The 12,399-nt window shown below is 44.2% G+C and overlaps 1 protein-coding gene across 1 annotated transcript in view; it reads left to right on the plus strand.

Moving 5' to 3' along the window:
• ZFHX4 (zinc finger homeobox 4) overlaps window positions 1-12,399 on the plus strand; it is a 156,528-nt gene that overhangs the window by 139,234 nt on the left and 4,895 nt on the right. Inside the window, exon 10 of the mRNA XM_059394749.1 lies at window positions 548-5,947. Coding sequence (XP_059250732.1) covers window positions 548-5,947 — 5,400 coding nt within the window. The remainder of the gene's footprint in view (window positions 1-547; window positions 5,948-12,399) is intronic.

A 12,399-nucleotide genomic window follows, 5' to 3' on the forward strand; every position in this document is an offset into this window, starting at 1 on the left:
CAAAACAAAAAACTGTGGTGTTTCTAAGAGCTACATTTTCCAAAGCACATTTAGTATCTGGTCATCTGTAACTGCTCTTAGGAGACCTAAGTGTCGAGGACCAAGAATATTCTGTGTGTTCTAATTCCTGAACGCTGAGGTCATGGCCCTTGGTATGCTGATGGCAATGTACTATAATTACTTTGCACTTGCTTTTTCACCTATCCTGGAATTCCTGGAGGTCAGGGGTGATTTCTTATTCACCTTTACATCCCCAGTACCCGGTACAGTGGTTGGCACATAGTAGTTGCTCGATAAGTATTTCTTCAAAGACTCAATTAGGGGCATCTGGGTGGCTCAGCCAGTTAAGTGTCTGACTCTTGATCTCAGGTCGTGAGTTCAAGTTTCGTATGGGGCTCCACTCTGGGCATGGAACCTGCTTTAAAAAAAAGAAAAAAGGAATGGATTAAGCGGAAATCTTTAGAAGTTCCTACTTACTCTATTTATTGGTGTTTAACCAGTAGCGTCTCTTCCTGTAAGTGACATATTTGTGCTTTCTTCTACACAGGCGAAAGTCCAGTGGATGACAAAAGTACAGCAGGTCTTGACGATTCAAAGGCTAACGTGGAAATAAAGAGTGAGGAGCAGAAACCAGCTAAAGAACCCATGGAAGTATCAGAATGGAATAAAAACAGCAGTAAGGATGTGAAACTGCCTGACGCACTACAGGATCAGCTAAGTGAGCAGCAAAAAAGGCAACCCCTCTCTGTGTCGGACCGCCATGTTTATAAGTATCGCTGTAACCACTGCAGCCTGGCTTTTAAGACTATGCAGAAGCTTCAGATACATTCCCAGTACCACGCGATTCGGGCCGCAACGATGTGTAATCTCTGCCAGCGTAGTTTCCGTACATTCCAGGCTTTAAAAAAACACTTGGAAGCAGGCCACCCCGAACTGAGTGAAACTGAACTTCAACAGCTGTACGCCTCCTTCCCCGTGAATGGCGAACTCTGGGCGGAGAGTGAAACTATGGTGCAGGACGACCACACCCTAGAGCAGGAAATGGAGAGAGAGTATGAGGTGGACCACGAAGGGAAGGCAAGTCCTGTAGGGAGCGATAGTAGCTCTATTCCAGACGACATGGGCTCTGAACCAAAGCGGACCTTACCTTTCAGAAAAGGGCCAAATTTTACGATGGAAAAATTCCTCGACCCATCGCGCCCGTATAAATGTACAGTGTGTAAAGAGTCGTTCACCCAAAAGAACATTCTCCTGGTCCATTATAATTCAGTTTCTCATCTGCATAAGTTGAAAAAGGTTCTGCAGGAAGCCTCCAGTCCTGTTCCTCAAGAAACCAACAGCAGCACAGACAACAAACCCTACAAGTGCAGCATCTGCAATGTTGCGTACAGCCAAAGCTCGACCTTGGAAATCCACATGAGGTCCGTGCTCCATCAGACCAAGGCGCGGGCTGCCAAGCTGGAGCCCAGCGGCCATGTGGCCGGTGGACACAGCCTGGCAGCCAACAGTAGTCCTGGCCAGGGGATGCTAGATTCCATGAGTTTAGCAACAGTCAGCAGCAAGGATACCCACCTAGATGCCAAAGAATTAAATAAGAAGCAAAGTCCGGAATTAATCTCTGCTCAGCCTCCACACCACCCACTGCAGTCACCAGCACAAATCCAGATGCAACTCCAGCACGAGTTACAGCAGCAAGCTGCGTTCTTTCAGCCTCAGTTCCTAAACCCAGCCTTTCTGCCTCATTTCCCCGTGACCCCGGAAGCACTGTTGCAGTTCCAGCAGCCTCAGTTTCTCTTTCCGTTCTACATCCCCGGGACGGAGTTCAGCTTGGGGCCGGATCTGGGCTTGCCGGGCTCAGCCACGTTCGGTATGCCCGGCATGACGGGAATGGCTGGATCCTTGCTGGAAGACCTGAAGCAGCAGATTCAAACCCAGCATCACGTCGGCCAGACTCAACTCCAAATACTACAGCAACAAGCACAACAGTACCAGGCCGCCCAGCCCCCGCTGCAGCCCCAGAAGCAGCCCCAGCCGCAGCCCCAGCAGCAGGCCCAGCAGCAGGCAGCGAGCAAGTTACTGAAACAGGAGCAAACGAACGTGGCCGGTGCCGACTGCCCCATCCTGAAGGACGCGCCATCTTACAAGGAGGCAGAAGAGATTGCCGAAAAGCAAGAAAAGCCAAAGCAAGACTATACAAGCGAAGGTGAAGGACTCAAAGAAGGCAAAGACACGAAGAAGCAAAAACCCTTGGAACCCTGCATCCCACCACCCCGAATAGCTTCGGGGGCCAGAGGAAACGCAGCCAAGGCTTTACTGGAAAACTTCGGTTTTGAACTGGTCATTCAGTATAACGAAAACAGGCAGAAGGTCCAGAAGAAGGGCAAAAGTGGCGAAGGTGAAAACACTGATAAACTGGACTGCGGAACGTGTGGTAAATTGTTTTCCAATGTTCTTATCCTAAAGAGTCACCAAGAACATGTCCATGGGCAGTTCTTTCCATACGGAGCGCTAGAAAAATTTGCTCGGCAATACAGGGAGGCCTATGACAAGCTCTATCCGATTTCGCCATCTTCACCAGAAACGCCACCTCCGCCACCTCCACCTCCCCCTCTGCCTCCGGCTCCTCCACAGCCTTCCTCCTTGGGTCCTGTTAAAATCCCAAGCACGGTGTCCACTCCTCTGCAAGCGCCACCACCCACACCCCCGCCGCCACCACCGCCACCTCCTCCCCCGCCTCCTCCCCCGCCTCCTCCCCCGTCCGCTCCCCCGCAGGTGCAGCTTCCTGTTTCTCTTGACCTTCCGCTCTTCCCTTCCATTATGATGCAGCCCGTGCAACACCCTGCACTTCCTCCTCAGCTGGCCCTGCAGCTGCCCCAGATGGACACTCTCTCTGCGGATCTCACTCAGCTCTGCCAGCAGCAGCTCGGATTGGATCCCAACTTCCTAAGGCACTCTCAGTTCAAACGCCCACGGACAAGAATCACAGACGACCAGCTAAAAATCCTGAGGGCTTATTTTGACATCAATAACTCTCCGAGCGAAGAACAGATCCAAGAAATGGCAGAGAAGTCGGGCCTCTCCCAAAAAGTCATCAAGCACTGGTTTCGAAATACGCTTTTTAAGGAACGGCAGAGGAATAAGGACTCTCCGTACAACTTCAGTAACCCTCCCATCACTGTTTTGGAAGACATCAGAATCGACCCACAGCCCTCCTCTTTAGAACATTACAAATCGGATGCGTCCTTCAGCAAAAGGTCGTCCAGAACGAGATTTACTGACTACCAGCTTCGGGTTCTACAAGACTTTTTTGACACAAACGCTTACCCAAAAGATGATGAAATAGAGCAACTCTCCACGGTTCTCAACCTACCCACCCGGGTTATCGTCGTGTGGTTCCAGAACGCTCGCCAGAAAGCACGGAAGAGCTACGAGAATCAAGCGGAGACAAAAGATAATGAAAAAAGAGAACTCACTAACGAGCGGTATATCCGCACCAGCAACATGCAGTACCAGTGTAAAAAGTGCAATGTGGTTTTCCCCCGGATCTTTGACTTGATCACGCATCAGAAAAAGCAGTGTTACAAGGATGAAGATGATGATGCCCAAGATGAAAGCCAAACCGAAGACTCCATGGACGCCACTGACCAAGTAGTGTACAAGCACTGCACGGTATCTGGTCAGACGGAGGCCGCCAAGAGCGCCGCTGCCCCCGCGGCGAGCTCTGGCTCCGGGACCAGCACCCCCCTGATTCCATCACCCAAACCAGAACTGGAGAAGACCTCTCCCAAACCTGAATATCCCACAGAAAAGCCAAAGCAGAGTGACCCCACTCCCCCTTCCCAAGGCGCCAAACCAGCCCTGCCCTCAGCATCGACTTCCTCGGACCCGCCACAGGCCGCTGCGGCCCCACCACAGCCCCCGCCACCCAAACAGCCCCAACTCGTCGGAAGACCTCCCTCGGCTTCTCAGACCCCGGTCCCTTCCAGCCCACTGCAGATTTCCATGACTTCTCTCCAGAATAGTCTACCTCCACAGTTACTACAATACCAATGTGATCAGTGTACCGTTGCCTTCCCGACTCTGGAACTCTGGCAGGAGCACCAGCACATGCACTTCCTTGCTGCTCAAAACCAATTCCTTCACTCTCCATTCTTGGAAAGGCCCATGGATATGCCCTACATGATATTCGACCCCAACAACCCACTGATGACCGGACAGCTGCTGAGCGGGTCTCTCACGCAAATGCCGCCTCAGACCGGTTCCTCGCACACCACGACAGCCACGACGGTCGCCGCTTCCCTGAAGAGGAAACTGGACGACAAGGAAGACAACGCGTGCAGTGAAAAGGAGGGGGGAAACAGTGGCGAAGACCAGCACCGCGACAAACGCCTGAGAACCACCATCACCCCGGAACAACTGGAGATACTCTACGAGAAATACTTGCTGGATTCCAATCCCACCCGGAAAATGCTCGATCACATCGCACGGGAAGTGGGGCTGAAGAAAAGAGTCGTGCAGGTCTGGTTCCAGAACACACGAGCTCGAGAAAGGAAAGGCCAGTTCCGGGCAGTGGGCCCGGCCCAGTCTCATAAACGGTGTCCTTTTTGCCGAGCCCTGTTCAAGGCCAAGTCGGCCTTGGAAAGCCACATTCGCTCTCGGCACTGGAATGAAGGAAAGCAGGCAGGTTACAGCTTGCCGCCGAGCCCTTTGATATCAACAGAAGATGGGGGAGAGAGCCCTCAGAAATACATTTATTTTGATTATCCGTCTTTGCCGTTAACTAAAATTGATCTATCAAGTGAGAATGAATTGGCTTCTACAGTGTCAACACCTGTTAGTAAAACAGCAGAGCTCTCGCCGAAGAATCTCTTAAGCCCTTCTTCTTTTAAAGCAGAATGTGCCGAGGATGTAGAGAATTTAAACGCCCCTCCTGCCGAGGCGGGATATGATCAAAATAAGACGGATTTTGATGAGACTTCGTCAATTAACACGGCCATCAGTGATGCCACCACCGGCGATGAGGGCAATGCTGAGATGGAAAGCACCACGGGAAGTTCTGGAGATGTGAAGCCGGCTTTATCTCCTAAAGAGCCCAAAGCTCTCGACACTTTGCCAAAACCCGCAACCACACCCACCACGGAGGTTTGCGATGAAAAATTTCTCTTCTCTCTCACGAGCCCCTCCATACATTTCAATGATAAAGACGGCGACCACGACCAAAGCTTTTATATCACTGATGACCCCGATGACAATGCTGACCGCAGTGAATCATCCAGCATCGCTGACCCGAGTTCACCAAATCCCTTTGGATCCAGCAATCCTTTTAAATCCAAAAGCAACGATCGACCAGGTCACAAGCGGTTCAGAACCCAGATGAGCAACCTTCAGCTCAAGGTTCTCAAGGCTTGCTTCAGTGACTACCGAACTCCAACCATGCAAGAATGTGAGATGCTAGGCAATGAGATCGGTCTGCCCAAACGTGTGGTCCAGGTGTGGTTCCAAAATGCAAGGGCAAAGGAAAAGAAATTTAAAATTAACATAGGGAAGCCTTTCATGATTAATCAAAGTGGAACAGAAGGCACCAAGCCAGAGTGTACCCTCTGCGGGGTGAAGTACTCTGCCCGCTTGTCCATCAGAGATCATATTTTCTCCAAACAGCACATTTCAAAAGTGAGGGAGACTGTTGGGAGCCAGCTTGATCGGGAGAAAGATTACCTGGCTCCGACCACCGTTCGACAGCTGATGGCACAGCAAGAACTTGACCGTATAAAGAAAGCTTCGGATGTTCTGGGCTTAGCGGTAACACAGCCAAGCATGATGGACGGCAGTTCCCTCCATGGCATCAGTCTGCCAGCAGCCTATCCAGGACTCCCCGGCCTCCCTCCGGTTCTACTCCCTGGAATGAACGGTCCATCTTCCTTGCCTGCATTTCCACAAAATTCAAACAGTAAGTCATTTCAAGGCGAGTCAGTCTAATTAATTAATTAATATTAGGCAGCCAATCGCATGAAATCAAGAACAGGGTATACGTTTGGATCTCCTTGAATTTCAGTAGGTGACACCTTTACCTTATTGGAAACATATATGTTTTAGTGGCTATAATTAAGAACCAGGAAGTAAGTCAAGATGAACAGATACGCAGAAAAATAAAGACTAGGCAGGTCATTGCAGTGTCTCAGAAATATATGAATTATTTATATCGTTACATCCTTATGTCTTAAGAGAAGTATTCCTTTTATATAATTATTTTAATGCTGATTTCAAATGGCATTTTAGCACAAACATGTGACGTAATAGTCAATATACATACTAATAAAGCAAAACATTAAATAATACTTTTTTGGATCTTAATTTATGTTCTTTCCAAGGAAAAGATTTTTTTTGTTGTTGTTTTGGTTTTGGGTTTGGTTTCTTCTCCTTCTCCTGCCTCTGCTTCTGCTTCTTCAGTGTCAGGAAGTTCAGAAGTTAAGGGCCCTCTAGATACAGGAATGCACCCACATTACATCTAGCAGGTAATAAGCTTATGTTCAAAGTTTAACTCTTAAAAATATGAGTTCTGTGAGATCATATGATAGTTGTCTTTCTCTGCTTGACTTATTTCGCTAAGCATGATACGCTCTAGTTCCATGTGATGATTTACCATTTAGCATTAGTATAAGATTTAGATTTTTGTAGCACCCATTGTTATTTGCTATGTAAATAAATTTACAACCTTAGAAATATATTGCTATTACTCTATGACTTTATGCCCCCCCCACCACCCCATGTCTATAATTAAGTCATAACTAAATTCTGAAGCTGTTTGAGGCAACTTCAGATGATGAATCAAGAGATTCACCAAGAGAAATATATAATTTATGTAGTTTTGATTTCATGAGTAAGACTAGGCATCTGATTATATTGGGTCAAAAAAATGGAATATAGAGTGCTAAGCCAAACATAAAATGAATGTTGTATGTTTCATTGTTTTATATGTTATATAAACATTACTATGCCAAGTAGAGAAAAGGACTCTCTTACAATTTCTTCCTTAAAGTAAGTTTTATTTTTCAAATTAACAGTTAAAAAAACAACAACAACAGGAAAACACCAGTGGGGTTTTTCTTTTTTATAAGGAAATTTTGACATTCTTTAGAATGAACTAATTGCGTCTATCTAGAAAGTTTCCAAAACACACAGAGCTTTTCTCATTTTCACAAATGGGAAGTCTCGTAAATTTCAAACTTTTCAATGTCATCTTTCTCTTCTAAAACCAAAATTGCTCTGTGATTGTAGGAAGAGACTCCTATTTTAACCTTTAGCTTGGGAGGCATGAAAACAATAATACGGAATTGCACTTTGACCACTGCCAGCTGCTCTGGTTTTCCCAGTCCAAGATGGCATTAGAGAGAAGCAGAATAGACCTACACGCATAAGGAATGTGCCCAAGAACGATTCTTCAGTGGCCTTTCCTTTAACTATCGTTACCAACTACCTTGCCCCTAAGTAACACCTTGGGCTTCATTATCTGGATATTCTTAGGGCCTGAAAATGTTAAAGCTACAATTACATGATTCATCTGTACATTTAAATCAAGTCAGACATAATTGTCTCAAGAATAATGCAGTGTTTTTTTTGTTTTTTTTTGTTTTTTTTTTTTGCATATGACTGTACTAGTCTTCCTGTCCCACTTCACACGTAACTGTGATTACTGACACATAGAAAAATGTCTTCTCTGGAAAAACTCCTGTGATGACTTATGTAAAATAGAGATTTTCCACAGAATGTCTGATGTAGAAAAACTCCTAAGGACAGTTATGAAAAATTTAAAATAAAATATTATGTGAAATAGAGTAAAATTTGGTACCTTACGTCCACTAAGGACTGTCTAAGGGTCTGTGCCTTTCATCTACAAGTCTGCTTTGATCGATGTTCACTGTGGAGTCCCCACTTCAATGGCAGCCGGAGCATCTTGTTTTTCTCTCCACCGGATCACAGGCCTTTGCTTGGACAGTGGGTCCTTCGCTGACTGCCCTCTGGCCCATCACTTTGAAACCAGCACCCAGAGGGCCTGTATGACAGAAAGTGAGAAGGGAAGAGAGAAATGGTTATGAAATACCTCAATAACCTAACCTTTCTCCTCGTTCAACTCCGCATAAATATAATTTATAACCTTCTCCCCCTGACTCCGCCCTGAAACGTGGGCTCTGTTTGTAAGTATCAGAGTTGCAGGAAGATGTCCGAAGCATCTCTTCAGTGAGCAGTTTCTCTACATACATCAGTGGTTGAGGAACTCAGTAGTTTGAAGGTGTCGCTTTATTCAATCATCGACCAAAACAGACCAGAGAAAGTTACAAAGAGAAAAGGTCTGTGAATGTACCTACTAGAATTTGCAATTTCTCTTGAATACATTCTTTGTTTAAACATTAACACAGCAGGAGTACCAGCAGGACCCTCTCTGAGAGTCTAAGTTCCCACACTTCCAGTTCCCATCTTTTTTTAGGCTAATTTACCTGTGGTGGGTAATGCTCAACCTTCTAATTAGCTCATGGAGAGGAGCTATGGTTCTCCACCCTTCTCTCATCATCTTCCCACTGTGTTCTTTCTCCTCAAACAAATATCTCCTCTGCTTCATTGGAGAGGTAGACATACCAGCTAGGTGAAATCAAAAGAAGAAAAATACTTCCTAAGGAGCATATATCTGTGTTTCTCACATGCCCTGGGCTCTTGCCACAGCTTGATATATATATATGAATAAACTTTGAGAATAGAACATGTTCGTCTTGGGCCTACTTTAATAGGATTTATTTATAGAAAAGCCTTCATTTTAAAGATAACCCATCCCTTTGAAGGTAAATCTGAGGGGTTTGATTCTAAAGAAATCACAAAAAAGGGACTCCATTGAATATGAGATGTGCCGTAAAGCAATGTCTGATTCCAAAGGCTACACGCCAATATTGATTTCAGTTGCAGTGCACATGTTCAGTTTTAGTATTTATCAACCCCTAAGTTTCTGATTCAGTCACCCACTTTATTCTATTTTGGGTGGAATGGCTATTCTGCTTCACCAGCTTTAACACTTACTTACCTTGCTTCCAACAACTCTTCAAATTATTTTGTCTTTTAAGATCATAAGAAGGCCCTTTCAAGGGTAATGTGCATCATGTGTGCCTGTTGCCTGAATGTTCAGTATACTAATGACTAGTTCTCATTTGCTAAATAAAATGAATTATATTCTGCTTAAAAAATTTCCACGTTTGTCTTTTTCCCTCATGATCATATGCAAAAAGGGCAAGTGGCAATAGCAAATCCCACGCCTTTACACCTGGAAAAAACTCAAAAGCTTTAAATTTACATTTAATCCTTTTCTAAAAGATTTTATTTATTTGAAAGAGAGAGAGAGAACATGAGTAGGGTGAGGGATTGAGGGAGAAGCAGACTCCCCGCTGAGCAGGAAGCCTGATGCAGGACTCAATCCCAGGACCCTGGGTCATGACCTGAACCAAAGGCAGAAGCTAAACCAACTGAGCCGCCCAGTCACTCCAAAATTTACATTTAATCCTTGAGGATGTCGGCTTCCTTTGGCATTTTGCTCAAGATGAATAGAGAACTAAATTGATTTTCTATTTTTAACTTATTTACTTTATTGTTTTAAGCAGCGTCTGATTTTGGTATCTTCCATTAGTGTTTGGAAATACTGTCTAACCCAATTTCCTTAAACGGAACATTAGAACATGCCTTTTGCATTTTTCTCATACTTTGGTGTAATTTACTAGCACATTTGGGGTAAATCTAGATAAGAGTAAGTCTTTCATAATTTTAGCACAATTGTCTTTGGCTCCATGTACATAATAAGTTTTATTTTCACCTCAAAAATAAATTTTCCCCCTGGGAGACCAAGATCAAGGAAACCTGAGGGAAAATAACTATATCTAAGTTCATTGTGAGACAGGATTTTCTTCCAAAAGCGTAACTTTCGGGAATAGGCGGCTGTTCCAGGAGAATAAAACCAAACAAAATAACGATAATAAGAGATTATTTGTACAGAAAACTTTTCTCTGTCAGTGAAATTTCAGCGAACTGGAGTAGGAGTTAGGGAACAGGAACGAATGTATCTTTAACACTATAACTTGGTAACAGACATGAAAATTTGACATGCATTTAGTTTGTAGTTACCACCACTTCCTCTGTATCAGGATTACTGTTCAGTTTTTTCTCTTCCATTTCCGGTTTTCATCTACCAGTTGGCTTTTGTCTTTTACCATACGCCCAATGTATACTGTTCTTTATCCTTAATTTGCATCTCTTTTCCTAAAATTTTTCTTAATAGGTAATTATTTTTTTAAGATTTTTTTTATTTGACAGAGAGAGAGAGCGAGCACGAGCATGGGGAGTGGCAGGCAGAGGGAGAGGGAGAAGCAGGCTCCCCACCAAGCGGAGAGCCCAACGTGGGGCTCTCTTCCAGGTCTCCCGGATTCTGACTTGAACTGAAAGCAGATGCTTAACCAGTTGAGCCACCCAGGTGCACTTCATAGCTAATTATTTAATTTGGGTTACTCCTCAAGATGCTGAGTTCCTGTAAATCTCTGATAATCCTTGACTGAAGCAGTTGGGAATACTATTACAGTCTTCTAAAAATTGTCATGCCAATTTATCACCTGTCCTCTAGGAAGGAACTTATAGACACCATCTGATGGGAAAGCCCGAGTCAACAACTATTGACCCTTTTTGCTTTCTAACTATCATTGCTCTTTTAAGTCTTTTAGTTCCTTTAAATTTCTCACCTTAGGGGCACCAGGGTGGCTCAGTTGTGAAGTGTCTGACTTCGGCTCAGTTCTTAATCCCAGGGTCCTGGGACTGAGCCCCACATCAGGCTCCCTGCTCTGTGGGAAGCCTACTTCTCCCTCTCCCACTCCCCCTGCTTGTGTTCCTGCTTTTGCTGTCTATCTCTCTGTCAAATAAATAAATTAAATTTAAAAAAATGCTCACCTTAAATTATCATGTCAGAGAGATAGGTGACCCAGCAATTTTCTTAAATGTAGGGGACAAAAGCACTTAGGTGGAGGGGAGTGAAATTATTGAGTATGAAGTCTGGTTGAACTAGACCTAGAACTAAGGTTGGCTTTATGAATAGGCAAAAGAAGCTGAGTAGTATCACAGTATCATTCTAACAATGCAAGGAATGTTCTTCTGTCCTTAGTAAAGCTCCTTCCACCTGAATCACTCATGCCTAAAATTCTGTAATTAGATATTAATGCCTTTGATTTAATGAATTACCTTCTGTTAAATTAAAAATAGCATAGAATATAATGAAATCAGAATACGATAGCAAGAAGAAACCCTACATTATATAATTTAGCATATATTAAGCCTTTTCAGAAATAGCTGTGTTCAGGGACACCAGCATGGTTCAGTCACTTCAGTTCCAAACTCTTGATTTGGGCTCAGGCCCTGATCACAGGGTCCTGGCATCCAGCCTCCATCCTCTGTTTTGGGCTTTGCACTCAAGCAGAGTCTGCCTGGATTCTCTTTTTCCCTCTCCCTTCTTCCCTCGCCCAGCCCAGTGCATGTACCCTTGCACAAATGTTCTCACACTTTCAAATAAATAAATCTTAAAAAAAAAAAAATACATGCATTTAAGTCATTGATTCTTTCTCGCAAATACAATTTTATAGAGAGGCAAGTGGAAAGAAGAAAGGCCTAGGAGTGCCTGAATAAAAGCAAGGGAGTCGAGGGATTGGGACCCCAAAAGCAAATCCATTACTTCACGGTTTTCTTAGGGCTAGTCTATGTCCCATGAATCTGAGAAGTCTATCATACCGAACTGGATTAAAGATTCAGGAATTTATTCATTCATTCCTACCATCCCCCTGCAGATCTTAAGCCATTTTCATTTCATAATTTTAGCACAATTCATTTCATTGTGTTTCCAATGTGTCAGCCGTTCTATAAAACGGGGATACTTGCTATCAGTTTCTACTGGAAATACAATGTTATTTTCAAGGATTTTCCTTTTTTTTTGCATTTTGAATATTTGTATTTTTAGTCTTTGAAATTGACTCAATTAGACAGGGCCCTTGAGTGGCAGGTATAAAATTTAGTTTCCCCAAACCTCATCTCCCACTGAGTCATAGATTTTTCGCTGTCAAGTCACCCAACAGCTCTCAGACCCAATTTTCTTGCTTCAAAAAATGGAATTTTTAGCATCTGTCCCCACTTATCATTGAGGATATCAGAAAGCTATTCTCTAACGTGGTGGAAATTCCTTAGAGATTATCACTAATACAACTACAGAAATTATTCCAAAGCAAGTCAGAGAAGAGTTGGGTGTGGTGAGGTTACAAAGAAGAGCAGCCAGTAATAAGCTAGGCTAATTGACAATAATATGATAATGATTAGGGTCAAGTTGAGAGTGATGTT

Source organism: Mustela nigripes, chromosome 3 (assembly GCF_022355385.1).
Source record: "Mustela nigripes isolate SB6536 chromosome 3, MUSNIG.SB6536, whole genome shotgun sequence".
NCBI classification, from domain to species: Eukaryota; Metazoa; Chordata; class Mammalia; order Carnivora; family Mustelidae; genus Mustela; species Mustela nigripes.